At 37.3% G+C, this 27,406-nt stretch overlaps 1 protein-coding gene across 1 annotated transcript; it reads right to left on the reverse strand.

Moving 5' to 3' along the window:
• Nucleotides 1-1,618: 1,618 nt before the first annotated feature.
• Nucleotides 1,619-26,758, reverse strand: SP4 (Sp4 transcription factor). The gene is made up of 6 exons (XM_013941342.2): nt 26,651-26,758; nt 25,871-25,971; nt 23,832-25,389; nt 6,737-6,968; nt 6,310-6,509; nt 1,619-5,184 (listed from the first exon to the last, which is right to left on the reverse strand). Exons 1-6 carry the CDS (start codon nt 26,655-26,657, stop codon nt 4,937-4,939), a joined length of 2,346 nt encoding a protein of 781 aa, XP_013796796.1. The 5' UTR covers nt 26,658-26,758; the 3' UTR covers nt 1,619-4,936.
• Between the last annotated feature and the right edge of the window lie 648 nt (nt 26,759-27,406).

The raw sequence follows: 27,406 nt of genomic DNA on the forward strand, positions 1-27,406 counted from the left end.
TTTCTGTTAATGGTAAATCATTTCCATTATGGAATGGGCACATGGAGCCACATCCCTCAGTCACAGTGGTTAAGTATCTAGCTTAGCTGAAGAAAGTGCCTTTAGTCACATTCATATCAAGTGATTACGTCACCAATCTAGCTGTAGGTAATAACTTCCAGCAATTATTATAGTGAAGCAGTTCTGCTATAAAATGTATCCTGCTGTCGTCTCCCCTAGAAAGTTATTCTAGCAAGCAAAGCCAGCATATGCTAGCTGTAGGTCTCCATGGTAGTTCCATCTACATTGACAAATCTCAGGATATTGGGAAATGATGCAAATAGCTTTGGTGAAGGGAAAAGGAGGTGAAACAGGGACAGGGAAAGCAGAAGGAAAGTGAAGGTGATGGCAAGAAGCTGAATAGGAATTGAAAATAAATATGAATTTTCTATATCGAAAAGAACTGGTATTTACTACCTAGCAGGACATAAAATTAAGCTAATGGTATAAATATAAAATATGATTTCATAAAATTACAGCAATGGTACTGAATGCACTTTAAAGTTGGAGAAAAAAATTACTCCATTTGGAATTATATATTATGTTTGACAGAGAGTAGAATGTCTAATCACATTTAAAGGACTAAAAGGGTAAAATGAAATAGGCATATTCATCCTTAATGTCCTTATGTTACATTTTATGTTACATTTTCTGATACTGTACCACAATGGTGGCTACATAGGTGGAGGATTACTCTCTTAATAATTTAGAAGCTGCTTAAAAAACTCAAGTAGCTTGAAAACGATTCACAACAAAAATGCCAATGCCACAACACTAAAGAAGCAGGCAATAAAGACATACTAGTTGGTCAGAGGCACTTACTTTGAATTATTACATATTTTAACTTCAGTTAGTAAGTCTGTCTGACATTAGAATCATTACATTCAAATAGAGGTTAATGAGACTTAAAATTAAACAGGCATTTAATCATACATACAATAAAGATAATTGATTTTAGGTCTCAATTAGAAAACAGGAAAGATGATTCCGTCTTGCAGTACAAGACTAGAAGTCACAAATTTTTAATTCCCTCTTCTTATGAGCTTGATGGAAGAAGCAACTGGTCTTCTTGGTACCTATTTCACCAAGAAAAACTCAGTATGTGTTGAAGTCAGTACTTTCAGCTTTCTTCTGAAAACAGTTCATTTTTTTCTAATCACTTCCTGTCTGCAAAATTATGACACTTCTCTTAAATGGAATTCTAAATTTTTGGGTTTTTTTCCTCTTTTTTTCCCTATTCCTTACCTTAGCAAAGTTTTTTCTTCAGTTACTCACCTGAAATTTTCTTTGAAAAAATGTGCATGTTTACAAATAACTGTAACTTCCATTCCCAAGAGCTGAACAAACCCAACAGAATTCATGCTGAGCTAGAATCTGCTGTTTTAATTCCCTGTTGGGAGTCTGCCAGTTGGGAAACGCTGACCAGCAAGTACTGGTCTTAATTACACAAATCCAGAAGCTGCTGCCAACCTTTCCCCATTGAAAAGCATTTGCTTCTAGTGTTCTTCTTGATGAACAGATTATCATTCAAACATGATTTATTGCTGCTTTATAATATAAGTAATTAAATGAAGAAACCTTTTAAACTCAAGGGAATTTTAATAGGTTACTTGCAAAATGTTATTGCAGGCAACAACTTGTACATGATTTTAGTTCCAAACTCACCAAAAATTATACAAATCAGCATTGTAAAAGTGTCAAATTAATGCCTTACAGGCTTTGCTGGCAGAGTTAATTTCTAAATTCTACACGTGGGGAAATGTTACTCGTTCATTTTTTTTCTTTTCCATTTTTTTTTAGAAAAATTTACAAGTGAAATATTACTACAAAACTTTTTATAAGGAATTTTTGCAAAACATTTACATTTTTACCATCAACTATTTTTCTGTTTCAAAATCATTATGTAGATTTAATACCCTATGCTGCACATCAATTCTTGCAGGATGACAATTCAGTGACATGCATAAAAAAAACACCACAAGGCATTAAAATGAAGACTTAAATACAAATATTGTTGCAATAAAACAGTTATAAAATTGAAAAATAGGACCTAAACATCATGCTTACCTAACTTTGACAAATTAACTTTTTCTCCTAAATTACACACTTTTATTACTGCTCTCATGAAAGAATGTGATAAATAATGACTTAACACCAATTTCTAATGTAATCGGCAACACATATACAAACCTAACCAAAGAAAGCATATTTTAAGAAAAAAACTATTCTAACACTGGAGTTCTACCATGGTAAATACACTTTGCACTGATAATTACAATAAAGCAAAATTTTTAACGGTGGCAAAGGGAATGAACAGTGAAATGCCATTAAACAAGATACTACTGCACATCCGTGCCCTATTACTTACAACAGCTATATCCCACTGAGTCAAATAAAGGACACTGAAATTTACAATCCTTTTAAGACAGAAAAGTGGATTCAGAAGGGTATGCAGAACAGACTGTCAAAATGTTTCTAATTCCAGTGGTAAAATGTGCACCTGCTAACCCAAGTTAATGTGCTTTAGATGCTATGAAGCCAACCAGATTTAGATTTTGATACATCTATAATAGGGATTCATTGCAGATTAAAAATTACTTCAGTTTCCAATCTGCATACATAAGTATGCATGAAAAAATTATATATGAAATGGTTGTGCAGAATGCTCATAACTTCGGTTTACAAAAACTGTTAACTTCTAGGAAACATGGTAATAATATTAGGAAAGTTTTTCTTTGCATAAAGAAATTTATAGCACTGATTGTGAAGCATAATGATAAAATATATATTTGATGTTTCATTTCCTATATAATAAAATTAACAGTTAATACTACCTAATGTTCATCTGTATTAAATGTAACATCTAATTGATTCTGATGTTTTAAATCCAGATACATCAGTTAAGAGTACTTTAAATAAAATATATAAAATAATGTACAAAACCCAACTAAAATTTAAAGACTCTGTTACAAGTCTACAAAAGCTTTAAGAAACTTGAAATTTATAACCACAGTGTAAAATTGTTTTTCTTTAATCTCAAAGCTTTTTATGTAAACTGAAAGTATAAAATACCTTCAGCTTAGTATTTTGCTACAAAGGGCTGGCCTAAAGTGTACACAGTGTAAACAATGATTGGTATTTCTCTTGCTTCAAAAATACACAAAACACCACAAGACTGATAAAGTATTCAGATGAGAAGTATATGTTTTGTGAGGGAATGCACAAGGTATCTGTTACGTGTCTCAAACCAACAGTTACCAAACACATCCTTCCTTTTGTAATTTGCAGGAAAAAAATCTTATCCTTCTTGCACTGTACTTCCTTTAGTTATATCAAAAATATTTTGGTGTATAATTTAAAAAAAACGGTCATGAGAGTTATTACCAAATAGCTACATTTGTAAAAGATTGCGTTTATGCCTATGGGAATAATTCAAAATCCTGAGTATGAAATATTTGGCCATCTTTCCTCCTTGTATGCACTGGGGTTTTTACATACAAATGCACTTTTTTTTGTGTTTTGTTTTGTTTTTTTTCATTTCCTCTATATTCCTATTAAACCAACACATCTGAAAATGTAACCAAACCTTTCAAATCAAAAGCTGTGTAACAGAGATAGCTATATTCCTCTTTACCCAGTTTGTTTTGTGGTTGGAGGCTCAGTGTAAGATTTCATAGGTGACACATATTTATTACCAGCCCACATATTATCCTTGGAGAGAGACTAAAGATAGTAATATTTAGGGAAAAGGAGAGAAAACATTTTACTTACAATGCCTTTTTTGGTTAAAATGTGATAATTAATTCTTTTCTTTGGCTATTAAGTCAAAGCATAAAGAACTCAGCACATTAACCACAATATAATAACTAGTATTTACAGGAAGAAGAAATTGCAGAATGAGCTACAACACTCATGGAGACAATTCTCTGATTAATGTCCATGAATTCTAACAAAAATAAAACAATTAACTATTTAAAATTGAATTTTTATGATTCATGTTACCTACAAGTTAGAAATGGACCACTGGTGTTTTAAAATATAATGAAATGAAATACCAAAAATTGACACACAAGTTGTCATATTCATTTTCATCCTACATAAAGATACCATTATTTCTGTAAAATCTTATGTTAATATCCTTCTACGGGTTTAACCTTTCCTACTGTATACACTAATTCTACATAACCTTAACTCTCCAAAGAAAGAGAGGGATTAGAACTCACTGATTGTCACTTATACGCACTACTATAATGTAGTGGTCAAAATTATCTGAGGTCCACACCTCAGATCCATTTTGCAGCATGTATAGTCCAGCTGCTATTCAAATAATTCCAAAACTTGAGAAAAGACGGCCAAAATCAATTGACGTGTTCTATGGACTGAGCAAAAAACTAAAATCCTTCCATTATCACTCAATCTGTATTCAGTTTTGTTGTGCCTTAAGGGAAAGGGATGTTCCCACGAAAATATTACAAATTTATATTAAAAACAAAGTACCTTCATCAAATGATACCAATCCTCATCAAGGTTCACCCTGTTTTACATTGACATTATCTGATTTTACAAACATTAACATACAATGCTAAAATAGAAGGAAAAGTTCATTTAAAATCATTACATGATATACAGATATATAACTAAAAAAGTACAGTATGGAAATAATATTCCCCCATCTGTTTATCCAGTTCATCAATCTGCGCTGTTTGTATTTTTGAATTTTTTTTCTTGTTGCACCAGTGTACACTTCCCATGCTGACCTTCCAACCTGGAACACTTGTAGAAGTCAAGACTGAAAACATGATTTCCTGCTCTGTCATCCACTTTACCAGCCCACTTCCATATCCTGAAAGGCATGTAAACTTAAGTGCAGCACTAGGCGTCTGTATAAATGATCCTTTCAGAATTCCTCCATGTTTGTTGAAACATTAGGGGTTGCTGGGTTTGAATCTTGAGAAATGGCAGCAACAGTGACAATTCTTGGAGAACCAAGAACCTCAGTAACCGAAGAGTCCAGTTCTCCCGAGGTAACAATAGCAAGAGCTGTTCCACCACCCTTCTTGTTCTGGTGAGTTTTGACATGTTTTGAGAGATGGTCGCTTCTCATAAACCTCTTAGAACATTCTGGGCACTCAAATCTCTTTTCACCTTTTTTAAAAGAAGAAGAAAACCAAAATGTTACTGAAAGAGAGCATTAAACACTATTCTTGTTTGATCATTTGAATCTGACCCTTCTCTATTCAATGTTTGAAGTGTCCTTTTGAAGACAATGTTTTCTTCTCTGTTTGATTTCCAGATCTGTTCTGTTCAGTCACAGGCTTTTGGCTCTTGTCAACACTCTTCATTCTTAAATTGCTTTCAACAAATATTTTCTATGTGATTAGCTGCTGTGTAGTTTGAATTTTAGGTCATTAGGTCACTTTAGGTCACTAATTTTAGATCACCATTTTCATAAACTTCATACCTGACAGTGTAGAAGACATAAAGAGCCTAAAAGAACTATCTGATAGCTTTAAAAAAAAAAAAACTTTATTTAGATTACAATGATAAGGCGGCAATTTGGAAACATGAATCTCAAAGCTCCATTAATCTGTCTCATGAGGATGTATGGGACAGTGGGGGAGAGGGGGACATTCACCATACTAAAAAAGCACTGTCAGTGTTCGAATGTCATTGGTGTGTAGGTTTCCTTCAAGCGCTATCTTCTGAAGCTATGAGTTGAAAAAAAAAAAAAAAGCCTTTTTGGGGCTAGAAGTATGAAGGCTGATACAATTTTCAGTTTCTGGAAGGTCCACCTTTCTAATCTGAACTGTTAAGAGAACTTGCTTTACCAAGTGTCTCTTGAAACTTCATGAAACTTCCCAAGTAGACCAAATCAGACAAAGAGACTAGGTTAAATTTCTTGTGGACTGAACTAGTCCAAGTGAGGAATCAGCTGCCTGGCTCACAGCCACCCTACATGTGCAAGAAAATATGTCGAATTAAGATTGGACACTACAGGGCACTACAGTACATCAGCTATCTGTCTTGAGGTCATCTCCTTCTAGCACAGATTCAAAAGAACTGTTTGAACAGATCATTTAAATTATTTCACACTCACCTCACACTGATAAAAGACTAAGATTTACCACTTACTCTTTTTAAGTTACTTTATTTACATATAAATGCAGTTTTCAGAGATCTTAATGGGATCTTTTCTTTTATATAACTGTTAAACCATGGCCGCTATGATTCAGACCTGCTGTATTATGTATACAGAGAGGGCTGACCAACCTGTGTGGGTTCTTCTATGTCTTTGCAACTCATCACTCCTTGTAAATCGCTTGCCACAAAAAATCCAGTTACACACAAATGGCCTTTCACCAGTATGCCAACGCAGATGTGCCCGAAGATGAGATGTCTTGCCATAAACTTTTCCACATCCTTCAATATGGCAGATATGTTGCTTCTTTTTTCCTGGCTCATTGCTGCCTCTAAAAAGATCAAATTTAAACAGGTAAGTAATAATATTATAAAATATTATTAACTAACTTTGGAAAAATATTTCTGGTAATTGAGAAAATTATAATCTCCTGTCAAAAAAGAAACATACAAGCATATTTTCTAACAGGCAGGATTAAAAACATGTAGGCGATACAAAAAAATTTCATGCTCAAATTAGGCAAGCTGTAATAAATTGCCTAAATATTTATTGATTTACCTTCCTTCTCCCTCTCTACAGTTAGGACATGAGCAGGCAACTCTTCTCAATCTCTTGCCAGGTTGCACTTCCTGGTCAGAAGTTTGTTGAGCTTGTTGCAGCTGCACTTGTGTTATCTGATCAGGACTAACAGCACCAATTGCTGCATTAGCAATGCCACCTACTGCTACAGTTACAGGGGCTATTGTGGCTTGCTGTACTTTTACTCCTCCATCTTGTCCTTGCTGTTGACCTGTAAAATAAGAAAATCTTTGTACCTTTTATTGGTCATTTAAATAATTGAATTGCACAAATAAACTTTATATATTTTATAGAACAAAAATCCACTGAAATTAAGGTAAACTGCAAAACAAATATTGCATCTAGCCAGCCATTTCACCAGTTTTCCTGAAGCACTGCCAGAAGACTTACCTGCTAGCTTAGGTAGTCCTGCTTAATGTCATGTGTTATTAAAACAGTACAAGACAGCAAAATAGTGGGCGATATTAGGAAATGTGAACTAATTTAACAGGCACTTTCTTTTTCTCAAAAGCTGAGATAAATTAGAAAACATTAAACAAAATATTACGTAGAAATATTATTAAATCTATTGCCAGTTAATATCTCTATAATAACCTTGGAAAACATATGTACATTCAGAAAACTAGCATTAATTCATTTTAAAAGTAGTTATATGGTGCATACAGAATTGTCACTTCTGCAGTATCCGTGATACCTGTAAGTACTGAATCAACACAGAGCCTAACATGGATGCGCTTTATTTTCATTAGACAAGATTCTCTTAGTTAATGAGGTCTTTCAGAATTGTGTAGCTGATGTTCCAACATGAAGTCATAAAAATAGGAAAGGGGCAAAGCAAAAAACTACACATTAATGTATCAGTACTCATAGCCTGGGACTCTGAAAAGTTTGAACAGAGAGAATACACAATTCACTCTAACAGCCTCCAAAAAGGATTATGTTTGTGGTAAGGCAAATAATTCTTGTTTCTTTGACTAAACGTCAGTAAAGATCTCTCAGTAAGCGACTGTTGATAAAAATACTCTAGAGAGTGAGAACAAGGATTCAAACAGATAGTACTACTGACTTTTTGAACCCAGAATTTGTCCTTCTTGCCTTGTTACAGTCTTAGTGTCTAGCAAAGGGCAAAAATCAATATGTTTTTGAAACGGGATGATGGGTCATCAGTGTTCTGGTAAAATGCTGGTAAAAATTCTGAAAGGAACACCTCAGCTAATCAGCTGACAACAAATGTAAACACAATGAATAACCAGAGCTTCTAGGATGAATTTCTTGAGGTCGCTGATATTCCTGTAACATCCACAAAGAAAAGGACTAAATTTGAACAAGCTAGCATACCAGAGCTTTGAAAAGTGAGAATAACTTTTCTGTTGTGTTTTGCAGAAAGGAGTACAGTTTCAAGAAGACTGGAAGGCTTTACTGAATCAAATGGAATCCTAAGATTGACTTGATGCATTAAGGATTCAATTGCATTGTGTAATTTCATGATCTCATTGGCTTTTTTGATCAAAGCAAATTAGAAAGACTATCTTGATGTTAAAGCAAAATAGAGTATTCCAATACAGGTAAGTATAGTTTCTTGAGCAGCAGGGTAACAGTACATTTGCTTTCCAAAATTAGTTAGTACTATAGGTTTTGAGAAAACAATCTGACACAGGGACATGACTGGCACTTGAAATCTGATAACACTGAATGATAGTCCTGTCAGCCACAGGCACAATAAATGAAGAAGCTGCCATTTTCAAAAATTCAGTGGTTACACACAAATGGGAAAGAAGGGGAAATACTATTCTATTTATTGATAGAGTGCAGTTACCAACAGGGAGTGGCTCAGAATAGATCAAAATATTCTGTATGCCCTGTCTGACGGTCCTCAGTATTGAAGCATTAATTTAAAAGCAAAAAATTACTTGGAGGTAACATGATTCAGAGCGATTCAAACAGGTACACCAACTTACTTCTCAGGCATCTGTAAAAGAAGTCATCAGTGGGGATAAGACTGAGAACACCCTTTCTGAAGTCTAATTTGCCTAGCTACCAAGTGAGTTTATATATGACACAGTGCAGAATAATGATTACTTTATTCACACGATTGCTGAGGAACTATAGGTGCTTGGACAGACTAACTTGGATATAGTGCCATGATAACAGCTATAGATTAACCTAACAAACACCTCCACATACAAGCAAATAGGTTAAGACTAAAAAGCATGATATATAGAGAACCTCCCAAAGGGACTAGGCTGTCTCCCAACAGGCCAGCGTTGGCTATGAGATAAGAAGTAATTAATCCATGTTGTACCTAGGTCAGTACCATGTTATCATCACCAAAAGCACTGACTGAATTTTCCCAATTCTTTCTCTTTGCTTCAGCCTGGAACTTGCACCTGATCTTCCTAGATATTAATAAACATGCATTCCTTGTTTTCTTAAGTGCACAAAAACTATTGACAGATACTTACTGAGTACTTTTGATTCTCTGAAAAGAACAAGGCAAACCCAGAAGTGATAATGATTGAATCCCACTTGCTATTGGACAGCTAGACAGTAATACTAGACAAAAAAAAGTCTAAAAGAAGCTTAGAATTTGCAGCAGAGGAACAAGAGAAGAATTACAATCTTACTCTTGAGTGTAGAGCCTCCATATGTCTAGGATAGAACAAAGTCTTTCTTTTTCAGAAAGAATACTGGAAATAAACTTCTTCCCCATGTTCTCAAGAGACTTCTTCATACCTCCTCAATAGAGCAATGAACCCAGTGTTAGCAAAAGGCACTCATGCAAATAGTCTATGAGGGAAATGATGATAGAGTATGGTCAACATTGGGTCATAAATGCAGATAGTAATATCTAGCACTTGGGTTAATAGTGGCAGAACAGGACACAAGAGCTTCCAAAGAAAATGCTAGTCCATGGCAATTCCCTGTCAGGCTGTTAAAGCTGCTGAATTAATGACTGAGTATAATGAATAGCCAGAGTCAAAGAAGGCTGATTTTTTTTTACTTTATATCTTATACTCATATTAACATAATATTGTTATTACTTATGCTAAAACCAGCTTTAGTTTTTGGTTAGCCAAAGGTAAATACATTAACAGGAAGAACTGGCTGAGCTTGGAGTACTTCACAAAGTGCTATCAGCCCTCTTATTAAGCAGACTCAAAATGCAAACTGCTTTAAATCACAGGGCCAGCACTATAAATGAAGACAGTCCATGAATGCTCACTACAAAAGCTAAAGGTCTGTCAGCTATTATGGCCACATCTACTGCAGTCTCTGACACTGTTTCACCAATAGTCAGGTTTTCAGGTACATTAAGAGTTATCCTTTGTCATCCAAAAGGATGTTAGACAGATGACTCCATCCATGTCAAAAAGTTTTGTTTGGCCAAAAAAGTCCTGCCACCTAATCATTCTATGGTTAGAACACAGCTGAGTAGCATCATTTTCTTTCAATTTTCTTTTTTCTTGAATTTTCTTTAATTAAAGTTTCAATGTAACTTTTCCCAGACAAATTTTTCAAATAAGATACAAATTGATGCACTTAGAATCCTTTTCATGCTCCATCACTAATGTTACAGTGGCAAGCATCTGTCATGTAACTCTTGATGGATCTGGGGGGGGATCCTTTATGGGGAAGCCTGTTCAGTATTTGAGTTGCATACATTGTGTTGATTAGATATGACTTAGAGACCAAAACTTGATTCATGAGATAACCAGCCACAAAAGTCTTCTGATACTTCTTCAGAATATCCAGTACCACTGCTGACACATACTTTATCTAGCCTGTGGTTTCCTCAATCTTTGTCATTGTTCTCTAATGAATACTTGCAAGGTCCACATGAGGACCATCTTGGAGTGTAACATACACACTATTGAGCTACAACTTTAATCTACTTAATAAACATGATATAGTCATATATTTGAGTAGGAACACTTCACAATAAATGTAAAGGTGACAGTAAAATACAAAAGACAGAAAATGCCAAGGGTAAGGTTGCTCAGGCAATTATAGTCTCTAAATACATGCTCTTTGGATGGCATTAACAAAGTTATTACATTTCTTAATGTGAATGTTGACTTCCTTCTTTAAATTAAGCTTGAAGAGCTGTTGATTATTTTAAACTCCCCTTCCCTTCAATTCCACTTACTAAAATCAGGGCAGAAGGCTCTGAAACTCTCAAAATATCACACAAATAGCATTTTTTAAAGATCCAGGTCACAATATTCACTAAGCAAATCTGTACTTTTTGAGGTAAAGGAATAACTGGAGGAAGCACAGATATCTGATAACTATGTAAGCCTTTGGCAAAGAATATTTATAAGAAAACACTCAAATGTTCTATGTTAAAATTTCTGGACTTAATTCTTTTGTTATGGATGCCTGAAACAGCATCCCAACAAGCTAGCACACTAAGAGCACACAAGATAAGAAGAAATATATCTATTCTCCTTTAAAGTTATTAAATATGAAATTCTTTATCCCTTTGAGAGTAAAATATTTGAGGCTTGTTGAAAGTCTTTCTCAGGAAGAAAGATTGGTAAGTTTTCATGAAACAACTGACAACAGGTTCTGATCTAAATCTTAAAGTGAGGCCACTATGTTCTTGATTTGCCTTTTTTTTTTAAAATAATGTACTAGGATTTACTAGTAATTAAAAAATTACTGAAAATTAAGGTCACTTTGAGACTGTTAAATTGAGCCAAGCACAGGAATGAATCTTCATCTTGCTAATAGGAGAAACTGAGTTTCAAGAGCCTTAATCGGAAAAAAAAAGAGAGGGCAAGTACTAGCACTATTTAGCTAAAGAGAGGAGTACTGAATTAAAACCTTTGTAGTAAGAGCTGCACCAAAGGCTGCAGCTATCTAAAGACATGGAGGAGTTTTATTAGGCATATGACGACTCAACACTACATCTGTTTGATAAGTTGAGACTCTACTTTCCCTCAAGCTAGACCAAAACTATTACAGTACAGTACAAACTACAGAACAGTGCCAGAACTTATGAGCCTTGGTGGCCAGATCAGATGGGCTAAAGCTTGCTGAATGTGCTGCTGCTGTTTTTCCTATTATCCTAATGAAAAAGAAATTCTTCATAAATTGGCAACTAATGGCAGATGTAGATGAAGCATTTCATTATTTCTTAAATCAAGTTTAATAAAGAAAAGATACTGAGGTGTTACTTAACTGTTGACATGAGTTTTTAGGCAGCTTACAAAATTTGAGGTAATTTCTAAAATTTATTTAAAGGAGGATTTTTCCATAGAGATAATGCACATGCAAATTAGCTCCTCCTTTAAAAAACAAGCAAAACAAACCCTGCTAATTCTTAAAACAGGTAGGTGAGATAATGCTGTTCATAAAGGTACAGAATAATCTGTCAGTTTCTAGACAGGGGAAAAAGACCTTTTAAAAATAAGCCATATGACTTGTTGCTAAGGTCATAAAATACCATTTAACGCCTTCCAGAAATTCTGCTTCAAGCATGAGATCACTTAACATTACTTCTTCCTGATAAACTCCAAACCACAAGACTTGATATCACTATACTTCACCATTCATAATCAAGCTTTTCAGTAACAAGAGCTCTCGTGTTTCAACACAGCAGACTTCAGAAATAGGTCTAAACAGATCACTACCTGAGGGAACAAACAGTCAAGGTCACATTTCATTTATGTTATTACACAGCGGTTGTCAGAGCAGTCACTGCGCATTTACACCTGCTTTTAGAAGACAGTTTTTCTTAAATCCCCATGATTTCTTTTCAATAGCGGTTTCCTGAAATTGTGAAACATTCTCTCCTTAACAAAATCATCACTGAACTTGTAAAAAAAAATTGAAGTTTATTACACATACTGTCAGGTTACAATTTTAAGTTACAACAAAATGTTAGTGCACAAAATAACACTGATGGCAATTAATTCCATTTTATTTTCACTGCTGTCTAAAACTTTCTTTTGGGGAGTAATCATTGCATGTTTTCCTGTAGTCAAGTAAAACAACAAGGCAACTTGACATGGTACTTATTTTATAAATTAAGTGCAGTAAGACTTTCACTGTCTGCAATATTAACCCCCCCCAGACTTTTACTATATGTTTACAACTGAATAATTACAAGTAAGATTATAGACATTTTTAAAGCTTCTCAAATAGAAGACCTACATGATTTTAGCCAGTAATCTTTCCCACTGAAACAGTCAAGTAAATGCATAACTCATTACCAGAAACCCAATTTATCAAGATGCAGGATTGTATAACCTTTGTTCTTCAGGACTGCTTATTTTGCTTTCCAATTTTGCGTCAAAACTTCATCTTAACAGTTGGTGTTCCTGTATATAAGAATCTGTAACTCATTCATGCAATAGAAATTAACTTTTCCAAGCTCTTCCTATGGAGCCAAAATTTAAAAATAAATTTTAGGCTTCAAAGCAAACTTGCAAAATAAGAGCTCCCATAACTACATAAGATGATTAAAAAAGCTGATGTGTGTTACCTAAGTAAAATTTTCCTATAGAGTGACTGAAAACTAAAGATTATGGTTATTAGGCTTGGCCATCCACCATAAGCCAAATCAAGTTTCCTTTTACTACACAGTGGACAAGCATTCCTATCACACTGTTCTTGTTCGCCTTAAATAGTAAGCATGAAAAACTGCTCTTTGAACCAACAGAGCAGAAAGGGCCATAACATCTGATCCATTCAGAGGGATCACAGGAGTTCAAGCTTTAGAAAATGGATCTTGGAAGGAAGAGAAATGTAAGAAGGCACTTCTAGTTTCTGGTACTCAGTTCCCAAAGAAAATTTTGTAAATAAGCAATGTAAATAAGCAAAAAAGATGGCAGCATTATCAACAGAGAGGTATCCCACTACTGTGTGCCTTATTACAAAAGCTGAGGAACAGTTTTAAAAAAATGTAGCTAGAGCTAGAGTAGTTAATATTACAAAAACATTTGTGTAGCTGTATATTCCAAAAATGAAAGAGAAGGTCATGACTGACATCCATAATTCAATGTATATACTACCGCAGGACAGCTGAAGTAAAGCTTATGACAGCCTGCAGAGCTCCAAAGCTTTGCAAGCTTTGGAACTGATGCAACAACTCACAGATTCAACAGCTTACTGATGCAAAGCAGGGGTCCAGGGGGAGAAGGTGGTCTCACATCTCCCTTTCCCCTCCATACCCCAAATGCAGTCAGCTTGCAAACATCCTTTCTGGACACTCTTTTTCTGTAATAAAATACAAATAGTCTACTTTGATTAAGATTAGTTAAGATTTCAAAGTTAAAAAAAAAAAAAGGCTGTTGTAATAGTTCATACAATCAGAAATAATTGCTTTCAACATCAGCTGCTAGAAATAAGATTACATGCTGAAGAAAAATGAAAACCATATTTTAAAATTAAATATATGAAGACAAAAGTGAGCTGCAGAATTTATGCAGAAGCCATAATGTAATTTGGTGTTACTTAAATGTTACGCAGATAATTCTGCCCTCTCTTCTGCCCTAAAGTAGTAGTTTATAAAGATATAGAGAAATAAGTTACAGAAAAGGAATTCCCCAGAACAGAAACTGCTCAATGGTTGATTCAAAGGAACCACATATTCTTCAGGAAAGAACAGTTTGGAGTAGAGAAAGAGAACTGGATGAGTCCAACTACAATACAAAGTTTGGGTTGTCTCAGCACATAATGTCCAGGTGCTACTGCAAGCAAAAACAATTTCCAGTATAAACAACTGCAGCATTAACTAGACAAGCTCTGTCTTTCCTACTAACTAAAAGGACAATGCAGCAAATTTCTGTCTTCTGCCATTGCAGATTTTGACAAAATTTGTAGAAACTTGGATCTTCTTCCCCAGGAGCTTGCTTTCTATGTCAAATGGGCCAGTGCATTCAAAAATTACTGATCATGATTAACTAAGCTTAATTTCTGTGAAAAATGCCGCTTAAAAGCTGGATGTCTAAAGCAGTAATAAATAAGGTTTTTGAGGGTTTAACAACTCTTTAAAAATGTTTTTTCTTTTGTGTAAGACTCTTACCAACAAGACAAATATAAAACATGCCCATGAAATTTTATGAAGGTATTTTAATAGCTTTTCAAAAACAGGAAGCTTTACCCAGGTGCTTTAAGACAACATGAAGTCACTTCGGTATTTTCAGATAGAAAAGTAATTTTTCCAGATTGCAGTATTTTTTCATTTAACTGAAAGCCAGTTTTCTGTGTTACTTTATTAAACATAGCAAAGAGCTAGCACAAATACAACACAGGAAATGCTATAAGTAAACAATGAAAAATCAACTATGGAACTGCATTTTCACAAAATTTAGTCTTGCACAATCAAGTAGAGGTTTCAATCAAAACCAGACAACACTCCTGGTTGTTCCAGATGGTTTGCTGTTATTTTAATAGGGTTCAACTGGGGGGGAAAAAAATACGTTCTATTTATTAGGTATTCTAAAGAATGCACTATCCACTGATCCAATGAGTCAGAGAAATTAACTTGTTATACTACTGCTAAGGCAAGAGAACTTTTCAAAAAAAGTGATTTTTATCATTGTTGAAGAAGTCAAAAAGTAAAGAATATTTTGGTTAAGTCTTCAAGAAAACTTCTCCGCAGACAAAAGCATGCACTTCTATGCTGTAGAATGTCACATATGTTGCATAGAAACTAGTAGTGAATGTAAAGAGAGTGCATTTTTATGTTTGTTTTCACTGAAAACAGCCCTTTCCCTCCCAACTCTTGGCTTATTCAATAGCTTACAGGCACAACAGAACTTTGCCAAGTTCTTTCTTCCTACTCTTCCCCTGTACTTCAGAGACGTAAACTTGTTGACTGTTAGTTTCTACAGCCTAAATAGAGGAGCGCAATACCTGACAACCTATAATAATCAAAAAATGCACCCATCTTAAATGCTTCTGCCATAGGTAAACTAAAATACTGATGTCAGAGATTTAAGTCTGTTTTTCAGCATTTTAGTTCAATGTCTGCATAAGTCCATGTATGTAAGTCATGTGTAAGTTACCATGGAAATAGTAATAGCCTAATCTTGAAAGGACAGAAGGCAGTTGACAGGAAATACACACTAAGTTTTTAGTAACCTGTTTTTTTTTTTTTTCCTACAGTTTATCTTCTTTATGTAATATTTTATACTTCCAAGCTGATGCTTGACTAGAGTGCTCAGAAATATTCTTTAAGTAAACATTTCAGCTATATGAAATGTTACCTTTATATTGATCAAGATAAAAATAAGTATGCCTCTATGCACATAAGGGATTAGTAAACAGGTATGTAGATATGGAGAACAAAACACTTAACAGAATGGAAGAGAGATAACCTTAAAACCAGGTTAAGTTGTATAGTATTTGATAAATTTGTTCAGAATCTAAAAAACTTTTAGCAAGAGGGTAATTAAGATTGTTCTCAGGAAAGACAAGATTCATGAAACAGTCTTAAAGGTATTTTACAGTAAGACTAAATATGAGATAGAAGTCTTGGATTTATCACAGCCTATGGGTAGATAGGCTAACCAATATCAATGACTAATTTGTTTATTTAAGTTGTAACAACTGTTATACCTTGTTGCAGCCTTTATCAGGCAAGGACCAACCAAGCTACATATTACAGCATGACAGAAGAAGAGCCATGTAAGCATCTAAGATCCAACCCCTTAGAAGTTCTGCCAACTCTTCTGTAACATGGTTAGCCTTTAAAATGGCATGCTTGATCTCACCTGCTCTTCCTTTCTGGTACAGAACATAACCTAAAAAGCCTGATGTTTTACTCAGTTACTTCCCGGTGACCAAAGAAAGAAGACAACCAAGGCCCATATTGCTTAGACTTCAGTACTTTGCTCAAGGGAAAAGTGATCACGTCATTACTTGAAACCATCCTATATCTAAGGAAAGGCAGACTTGTACTTCAAGTGTTGTATAAGTACCTATCATGTATTCCAGGTATTTTGGTACAAAGATGTTAACTGTTCTATTTACCACAATATGATACTGATTTACAAGTCTATTAAGACTAACTATGCATACTGGGATAACACGGTTACCTATCACCAGCTTATCAAGGTATATGACTGTTCACCAGTGTCAGTAAGTATTAAGGATCACTGTCAGTAAGTATTAAGGATCACTCCAAACATTATTCTTAAGAAATAATGTGTACAGAAATCCATTTAGCTATGCTCCAAACTAATGTAAGCATACACAGAGATGCTAAATTTCTCAAGAGGCTGAGGATGTCCAGAACTATGGTTTTGGTGAAAGTTCCATATAGCCAGAGCAAAATATTCATTAGAAAAATACAGTGCATGTGCAGTCTTGACTATTTCAAGAGCTGTGATACAACGTGTGAATAAAACAACTTTTATTAACTAAATATATTTAATTAAAATCACTGAGCACTGGAAAGTTTAGTTGCTCTTCAACAATAATACTCTTTATACTTAAAATTAATGTTCCCCTTAGAACCTCATGTCCAAAAAAAAGTAGTAGTAGTAACAGGCTGATGAAGATGTGCAGTATCATTCAAATAAGCATTCTCTTCCTTGACACATTTTCCGAACAAGAAAATTTAGTCAATTCATTTTCCATTCTACATGCTCCTATTTCTGAGGGTAGAGAATGAAAAGGAAGGGCAGGAATTAATATTCTCAGAGTGAGCACCTGTATCGATGAAATATTTTTACAAGACCACATACTCTAATTGTGAAATAGTTTTACTAATGCTCTTCTTTGAAGACTTTAAGAACTTGCACCTATTTCTTGTTACTAATAGAGAAATTGTTCATTAGAAGCCTTTTTCACTGTGTAATTATGAGCAAAGGTATTATTTAAAATACTTCCCCCTCCCCACTTTATCCAGAAGTAATGAAGTCATGTCTTGCTACTCACAGGTCAGGTAGCAAAGGCTTGTTTTATGGAGGCATATCACAATGTTATTCTCCACAGACAATTTAGTTGAACAAATAGACTGTGGTTTCCATATGCATCAGGTTCTGAAACAGCATACTGATAATTTATTTTAAGCTACCATCACCTAGTCAAATATCATCATGGTTTGTTGATATACTGTTTCTGTGACTATTCTGAATTTCAGTTTAAGAAAACCCTACAACCAAAGGAATCTTGCTATTAGAAGATTAAATGTTTCTCCTATAATTACTCTGAAGCATTTGAAAAGAATGCCAAGCGCTATAATATTTAGAACATTGTGGTTCTGCAACAGTCCTCAGCTCAGGGCAACCTGAGAACAGTTGTAAATGACCTTTCATTACTTTGGGAAAAAGTATGCTAAATTTTCATATTCTTCCCAACTGCTTTTCAAACACTCACAGTAGAAGACTGTCTAGAATGCCAAGTAATGCACTAGGATGCAAAAATTAAGCCAGCCTTCTGCATTTGTTTTTTCTGTTTTTGTAGAAAAGAGCTCAATTCTTTGTACTTATCTTTTCACTGCAGATTCCATAGCTTGCAGCTTCTATTTCTTTCAAGATATTTGCCACAGCTTGCTGGCCAATGAACATCCAGGGGAACACTGGATGATGTTCAAAATATCATGCAACCACCACCCTTTAGCTCCTTTGACTTTCACAATTAGCATCTATATTTGCCCATTTGCTTGTACACGCTGTGGCTACTTTAAACCCTTTTCACCTCATCACCACCAAAAGGCTTCCCTGCTTGCTTAGCTACAAAACCCATAGTCTACCCATACTCCTTGCTACATTAACATGAGCAAGTAGGAGACTAACATGAAAACCTATTTTTCTCATGCAGTGATGCAAGTCTAATAGTCTAGGACTTCAGATTAAACAACCCTCCCTTCCCTCAATATCTAGTATATATGATAGAGATATAGAAGTTCATGGGTAGTACAAAGACGAAAGAGATCTTGAATTCTTGTGTTATGAGAAATTAAAAGAACATCAAATTAAAAAAAAAGGGGGGGGAACTTATACAACAATTAAGGCATTGAATTTATTACCAACAAGTGCTGAAGATGTCAAAAATTTACATGGGCTCAAAAAAGACAAATTCATATAAGAAAAAATCCATTAAATATAAAAATGACCACTTCTGGCTCATGAAGGCTTGAGCTGCAGGATCACTGAAGGGTGGAACAGTAACTGTGAAAGCAGATTATTCTTGCATGCATTGCTTCCAGTCAGCATCAAACACCATCAAAGACTAACTATTTAGTTAGAAACACCTTTGACTCTTACATTCCTGAATTACACACATTTAATCTCTTATTTATCATTTTATTCCTGTTTGAAACCATTTTACCAAAATCTTTAAAACCCCCCCGAGAAGTCTGTTTGGATATTCCAGTCATGCTGGTTGAATGTCTTCAGCCTTTGAACAGCAAGTCACAGAATTAGCAACTCTCACAGAAGAGGACTCAATAACAGTAGAAAGGGAAGAGAAAGCCTGGAGGACAGGCAGAAGGTAGATGCAGGCAAGTGAGAAAAAAAATGCATAAGGAAGCAGGAGACCTGACTAGCAAACTACATAATTAATAGCAGTAGTGCAGCAGAAGCAGTTGGTGGAAGAAAAAGGGAAAAAAAGTCTTAGTTACCCACATTACTACAGAGTGGGAAACAGAAGTAGGGTAAATTGCATTGCCCCTCCCCTCCCCCCCTTTTTTAAGTGCCCCAGTGAAAAGACTTGATATTGGACTTCATTGTCATTAACAACTGGTTTAAAGTCCACAGCACATCCCTGCAAACTCACTAGTTCCAGTATCGTCAGGCAAGAAAGTTTTCCACTGAATAGAAGTTCTTCTTCCATGTTATTTTGGTGGATGAACTCAAATTTCCCTATAATTCGGGCCATGTCACCGCCCATCTTAAAGTGGCTTGAACTTGAGTTGCGAGGTGGTGGAACCCATGACAAGAAACTAACAAAACCCTGACTAGGTTCAGGTAAGTTACAAGTAACTTAAAGTGTCCCATATAAGGACAGCCAGACACCTTCATCCTCATGTGACGATTATTTCAAGAGGTATAATCAGAGTTGAGACAAGTCTGAACCATTACTTTAGTTCCCTGTTTCTTCTGAGGGGAAAAAAAAAAAAAAAAAAAAACACTGAAAAGACACCATCAAGAGAGGTAGAATGTATTCCAACTGTTAGAAGAATGTTGAACAAGTTCAGAAAAGCTTGTGACTTCTTCTGAAGGCCCCAACTTAAAAAATTACACAGGCAGAATAACTTTTACAGACAAACTGATATACTTAAGCATTTCATTAACAGTTTAACTAGTCCCTTTTATTCCACCCCACATTTATCAGCATCCAGTGTTCATATTCCATGCTATTCCTAAAACAAATACATTCCAAGCTCAATGTGTTGAGAGACAAAGGAACCTAGCCCAAAAAAGAGAAATGGCTTTATGAACCATGTTTTTTCAGGACCACAGCAGTTTTAAAACAAGCTCCTTCACAGTCATTTATGTTGTCAAGTAAACACATCCAGATAAATAAAAAGGCCTGAAAATAAAGTAAAGGTTACCTTATTTTAAGAAGGGGGGTGGGGGAGAATCCTTTGACCTTGACTACACAGCTATTACAGCAGAAATCTTAAAAAGGCAAGAGAGCTGTAGCTGTGTATCGTTTGCTTGCACCAAACTCATATAGGGTAAACTCAGGAAGCCAACATGTATTTTGTTTTGTATTTTGTTTCAGATTAACATTAAAGACTATCCTGTTCCCCAGAGAATGAGGTATAAAAACACTACAATTCCTGTAGCGCTAAAGAAATGCTACTTACATTGCACAAGACTTGCTCAAAGGAAGATGGCTATGACAGAACTCATCTCATAGCAAGCCAGATATTTGCAGACTTCTTCATGTTCAGGTAAACACTGTTGCTTTTATTTAGTACATAGCTTGATTAGCTCTGAATTACATCATTATTTAAAGATTTTTTTAAGGCTCATATACTTAATTTCTGTCTCCTCCTCATCCAGCTTTCTTCTGTGCCTTCAATTATTCCTTCGACTGATGCTTTGTAGGTCTTTTACTTCTAGAAAATTTCTCTACCTCATTGATGTTGAATGAATCTTCACTCAGGCCAGAAAGTGAAACAATATGAGAACTTCTGCTTTTGCCTTGCTTTTGCCCACATATAACATGCAATTACAAATGTGATACTCACCAAAAGCAACACATCCAAGCTTTCCATTAACAAACAAAATCCACACAACCCACATACCTTATTCACCTTGCTTGGTTTACACTAGAGCCTACATACCTTGAGACCAGAGACTCAGAACACAGGTTATAAAGCCAACAAAAATATTTACTTGAATGTTTTAATATTTTTCTTACAATGTGAGATATGTCTCTTCCAGAATTTAGAATCTTCTTGACAAGAATATTAATGACTAAAGAACATAGAACTATTGCTTAACATTTCCATAAGAATTTTAAGCTAAGAAGTTTTGTTATTTACTGTTAAATTAGAGTCCTATTGCTTTACTGTTTCATTTATTGCATTTTTCTTAGTTTCTCAGTACCCAAATTACTCCTTTGTAATAATAACTAGAAAAACTAATGCAACAGAAATACAACACAAACAAAAGAATAGTTATTTCAGACAAATATTCCCCCTCTCCCTCCCAAAAAACGTCTGCTGGCTTGATTGTTTGGGTTTGCTTCAAGAAGAAAAAAAGCATTTTTCTTCTAACAAGGCCAGAGTACCTGAGCTCACACGTGGATTGAGTCTTTCAGTCAGTCTGTTTCCTGGCACTTTCTGGACATCCTACATATGGCTTATTTCTAACACCTACTCTTACTGCTCACTTGTAGCAAATGATCCACTTTTGGAGAGTTCAATTCATGCACAAAAGAATTCAGGCTGACAGACTCAGGTACTGCAGAGGAAGAATGGACATACCAATCTGCAGATACTGAGATAAGTGGACAGTTAATTTTCTTAAATTCCTTGTAATGATAATAGTAAAAGCCATTTCAAATTGAAAATGCCGAACTTGAGGAAGTTAATAGCCATGATCAAGACAGCTTACTCCTTATAATTGGTAAGCAAACTTTAGTTTTTAGCATGTTTGCGTTTCTGTTTCATACACCATTCTTTTCTTGAATATTTAATATAGCATTAACAAGAGGACAGCACTTCATGCCCTTCACTCTCCTTTCCATGCTATCATGTCTCCCATTCCCAGAGTGCAGCATTAGGAAGCTTTGCAGGAGAGAAACAGATGAAAAAGAAAAGGAGATGATGACCTCTAACTCACTTTCTTGGAGATCTCCTTTTTCCCCTAACCCCAAGCTTCAGAAATAGATATAGTACCTTATGTATGGAAGAAACGGGGTGGGGGGGGAGAACCACACCACACAAAATTCACTGCTGCTAGTATAAGGGAAAAACAAAAACACTACAGAACTTGTATGACTAAGGCTTCTTTAAGGACCACATCTGCAACTCACTTCCCTTCTTTCATCCTCAGTTATAAATGTCAATCCCTCTGTTTTCCAGAGGGCATCACAGGCAGAGGTGCAATCAAGGTAGCTGAGCAAGATGATATTCAGAATTTTTATTTCGAATTCCTACTAGTGTCTAGTAAACAGTTGTAAGCCGTTAGTAAGAAGGAAGAGAGAGGGAAAATAAATAAAAGCATGCAGAAAGATTTCTACCCCATTGCCAAGACCAGGCTGCTCCCAAAACAGATTTCCCATATAGTCCCCTACCAAAGTATCAACTTCTGTCTAACAACTGTAGCCAATCAGCACTCTCCCATCAAGGAAAGTTTTCCAAGGCAAATTAGACCATAGCCTATTGTAGCAGTTGGTCACTTCCAGCATGCAAACTTCTGTTTGGAACCATTAAAACCAAACACCAGAAGATCAAGATTTTAATTTTGATTACCTAGATTAACATTCCTGCAATGTTCCTTCAGTAAGCTGGGTTTAATGCATCCAATCCAGTTCTTAAGATTTCAACATGCCATTAGGTGCCAAAGAGTACCATAGCAGATAAAATTCTCCAAGTGTAAAATTTCTTATTATTAAGCCAGTGTGCCAGTATGATACTAATACTTTTAGTGTTGACTGGACAGAAGTTAGATATGAGGTTTTTCTTATGGTTTTATATTCACAACAGCCCAACTGCAGACACAGTTTTTATAACAAGAGTTTAACTACCAGACTAGAAGACTTGTATGAAGTAAAACCAAGTTCTTATAAATGGTTATCAAGCTGGCAAAGAGAACCCCTAAATCAAGTTTTATATAAAATCTTTAAAAGTTTACAAGTTTTATAGAGATAATCTTGTGAGACACCGCAGAGAACATTGCATAGAACCTGCTTTAGAACTAAGTTCTACTATCCAGCCTAAAACCTTTTAATCACTCCTGCTCCAACTATTAGATGAGCATAATCAAACAGACATTTCATAATACAATTCAGAAGTTCAATATTAAACACTGAGCTACAGTTATGAGTTAAAAAAAAACACCACACAACAACACATAAATCACAGGAACTGTACTGTGCATAAGTGTACCTTATTCCATTTGATCTCTTTGCAGAGGGAACAACTTTAGGAGCTAATGCAGAATATAATAAACAGTTCCATACAAGACATATGCCATGACACGAGTTTACTTACTGTCTCTTTCCTCATCCCACACCCCACCACCCAGCATAGATTAGCAGTACTACCTGGTTGGAAGAGTGGCTTTGTTTTTTTGGTGTTTTTTTTTTTTTTTTTTTTTTTTTTTTTTTTAAATCAAAGCTGTAACAGTACAGCCTTATATTCCCTCCCAAAGCTTACGTGTCTTCAAAACTATTCGTAAATGATGCTTTCTCTCTTTGTCTTATTAAATAAAATAGTTCCATTTCAACAGAGGCAGCAACTCATACTGATCCAACTGCTAATATTAGCTCAATGTCTAGGAGAGGCATCAGCTATGTTAAAATACTGAATTTTAGTGATAAGGATAAGATTTTTTTTAAGTTAAGAGTTTCAAATTTACTACAGAAAGCCTGAAAAAAGTGTTAAGAAACTGTCTGGTATTCTTGCAATAGTAAAACACTTTGTCAGACTACTCACCTGCAACACTGGTAATGGTAACTGGAACTCCTTGAACTTGAACACCTGCAGCACTCAGGTTGGCAACACTTACTGTTTGGAGATTAGGTACTGAAGCAAGTTGGGCAGCGTTCAGTGTGATTGGGGTACCAGCAACAGCTACTGGTGCAATCTGAGCAATAGTTGTGCCACCACTTGAAGATACAGGGGTAATAGTTAGTTGTTGGGGTAACCCAGCATTTTGAACTTGAAGATTGGAAAGGCTTTGTAGATTCTGAACCTGTACAGTTTGCCAGCTAATTTGCCCTGATGGTGTTAAAGTTGGAGCCCTGATGAGCACCTGAGTTGGACTCACTGCCTGCAGCTGAACATTCTGCAAAGGCTGCTGCTGGATGGTCTGTATAGTTTGCCCTGACTGGAGCTGAAATGACTGTGGAGGAATAGCCTGAATAATCTGCTGTTGAGGCTGCTGGATCTGTATTTGCTGTAGAATAGGCTGGCCTACAATCTGGACCTGCTGAAGGGAACCTGACTGATCCTGAACATTCTGTAGTCCATTCGACTGGAGCTGACTGGAGCTCTGGGCTTCAGAGTCTGTAGCAGTTGTTTGAGGTTCTTCAGCTGTCTGCTCTGAACCGCTACCTGCTGTGCTTGTGTACTGGCCTGTTTCTGCAGAGCTTACTAAAGTATCACCGCTAGTTAGAGATGTTGAGGCAGTAGTTGTAGAAGTGGAAGATGAGGAAGGAGATTCTGGCATTGTACTAACAGAGGCAGTAGTGACAGGTGTAGACGCTAGCTGATTTCCATTGGAAACTCCGCTCTCAGTAGACTGGCCAACTTGTCCAGAACCTCCTCCTGCTGCCACATTGTTTATCACAGGCAATGCCAAGGTTACTCCACCAATGTTTATAGGTAAAGTTGTTACGACTTGTGCCTGAGTACCAGGAATAGTTTGCAGTTGCAGTGGTATGGAAACACCAGGTCTAATCTGGACTGGAACTGTCTGATTTGCTAGGTTTTGAGCAATAATATTCCCCGAAGCTGTCCTATTTGCAGTTGTGAGGATAGCTTGATTGTTCCCTGCAGGAATAAGCTGAATTTGACCCTGTATATCTTGTAGGGCAGTAGCATTAGCAGGATTGATTTGAATTTGTTGACCTTCCGTTGTCTGAATCTGTGGGATCACTTGGTATTGGACACTGCCACTTGGATTTTGTACTTGAATGACTTGAAATTGTCCAGGGTTTGTTGCAGAAGAATTCCCTGGTTTGGTTTTTGAAGGAGACGAACTTCCATTGTTACTGCTGGAGGGACTAGCTGCACTTGAGGCAACCGAAGATCCTTGTTGAGCAACATTATTTTCTTTTGAAGCAGAAGGAGCAGCAGCAACAAGCTGCCAAGTGTTTCCAGCAAGCTGAGTTGTTACTAATTCTAACTGTTGTGGCTGATTTTGAAGCTGCACCAAACCTTGATTTGGATCTATAATAATCTGCTGTTGTCCAGTTGCTTGAGTCTCACCAGGAGTTCCTATTTTGCTGCAAGTGGCTGCTAGCAAAGCCAGAGGTGAAGGCTGAGAATCCTATCCATAAAGAGAAAACAGAGCAGATTCTGAATAGTTATTTCTGATGGTTCGTGTTCATGCTGTTCTGATTTACACAGGAAGCAGGGGGGGAAAAAAAAAAAAAAAGAGTGCTTCTGCATACAGAAACCAATCACACAGCACTGAATGAGGAAGTACATATTCCCGTAAATAATCTTTAAACATAAGACCAGCAGTTATCAATGAATATGTGACAGCCAGGACTGTTTCGTCCTCACTCTAATCCCCCCCCCCAAAATAAATAAATTTTAAAAAAAGTGCCTCTAATACATGGAAAGCAGCTGATCACTGTAAAATGCAACCAAAAAACACATCCAGGCAGTAAAGATATTTCACCCAACCAACTATATTTCATCCAACCTAAAGAAAGATGCCCTGAGCAGGAAATGCAGTTAGCTGAACATTTCATTTTAAATGCTAATAGTTTGGGTACTTCCCTATTTTGGTGTGTGTGCTTTACCTGTGAGCCTCCAGTTTTCCCTTTTTTATTATTATTGTTGTTATTCTCTGCCTCGGGAGATTTCTCTCCCTCTGTGGGCATAGTTTCCTCCTTCTTTTGATCTGTAAAAATATCAAGTGTAACAGGTTAATTATTCACCTTCATTTATACAATAACAAAACCTATGAGCATTTCTTTTTTGGTTCCCTGCTTCTTGCCTTTACTTCTTCATGAAAACAACAGTGCAAATCATTATTACAAAAGAACGAGTCCTAAGAAACGTGGTTTGAAACCCAACCCATGGGGGCTGGAGAGTTAACACCCAGAAAGGGGAGGTTTGGTTTCCTCTCCCAGAGACAGCAGGAAAAAACCACCCACAACCCTCCTCCTCCTCCTGCCCCCTAAAGCATCGACGGCCACTGAGTGGCCGTCGATGCTTTAGGGGGCAGGAGGAGGGTTGAGCAGGGGAGGGAAAGAGGGAGGAAAAGAGGAATGAAGGAGGGAGGGATGTGCACAGGAGGGGAGGGATAGCGAAGAAAGGGGGAATGGAGAAGGGAGGAACGGAGGAGGCAAGTCAGAGGGGCACGCAGTGGAGGAAGAGAAGAAAGGGGGCATTAGAGGAAGAAGAACAGATGAGAGGAGGGCAATAAAAAAAGAGTAAGGAAGGGCGCGGTAGGAAGGGGGAGAACGAGGGAAGAAAAGGGGGAACCCGGGAGGGCGGGATAGAGGGGGGATGAAGGGTGGAGGGAGGAGCGGAGGGAGGGGTGTGCACAGGAGGGAGAGAGGGAGGGGGTTACATACCGCTCATCCCGCATTAATGCCCCGCTGAGGCGCCGCTCTAGGGGGGAGGAGAAGGAGGAGGAGGAGGCGGAGGGTGGGGTGGGGGTAGCGGGGAGAAGGCCGGTCGCAGCCGGAGCTGGGAGGAGCGGGACGGCCTATTTTTCCACGAATGGCCGCCGCTGGGCTGTGGCGTAGCTGCCTCTCTCTCCGCCCGCCGCCGCCGCCGGCCTCAGCCCGCCGCCTTGAGTGACAGCTCCGAGCCGGCCGGGCGGCGAGGGGGGAGGGAGCGCGGCGGAGGGGGCGGGGCCCGGCGGGGCCCAACTGACGCCCACTGAGCAGGAAACCGAGCCCAGCCGCCAGCCTCTCGGCCGCCCCTCTCCGCCTCAGCCCGGCTCCCCACGCCGGAGGCAGAGGAGGCGGGTCGGGGGCGGGACGCAGCGCCCCGCGAGCCCGGCCCCAGCAGGCAGCAGGGCCGAAGAAGAGTGGTCGCCGCCGTCGTCTTCCTCCTCCTCTTCTCCTTGTCGCCGGAGCCCGTGCCTCGCGCCGGGCGAGAGGGGGCGTGGCCACAGGGGCGCGCGCGCTTCGGCGGCGGAGGGAGCGGCTGCCTGAGCGCTCGTACCGCTCTTGACAGCGCGAGGAGAGGAGGGGGAGGGCGGGGCCCGGCCGCCGCGGGGCGGGGCCCGGCCGAGCCCTGGCCGTTAGGCTCCCCGCGGCGGCAGCTCGGGCGCTGATTGACAGGGCGCGCGCGCGAGCAGCAAATCCGGCGAGGGGCGGGCG

The sequence above is a fragment of the Apteryx mantelli genome, chromosome 2, assembly GCF_036417845.1.
Source record: "Apteryx mantelli isolate bAptMan1 chromosome 2, bAptMan1.hap1, whole genome shotgun sequence".
NCBI lineage: Eukaryota > Metazoa > Chordata > Aves > Apterygiformes > Apterygidae > Apteryx > Apteryx mantelli.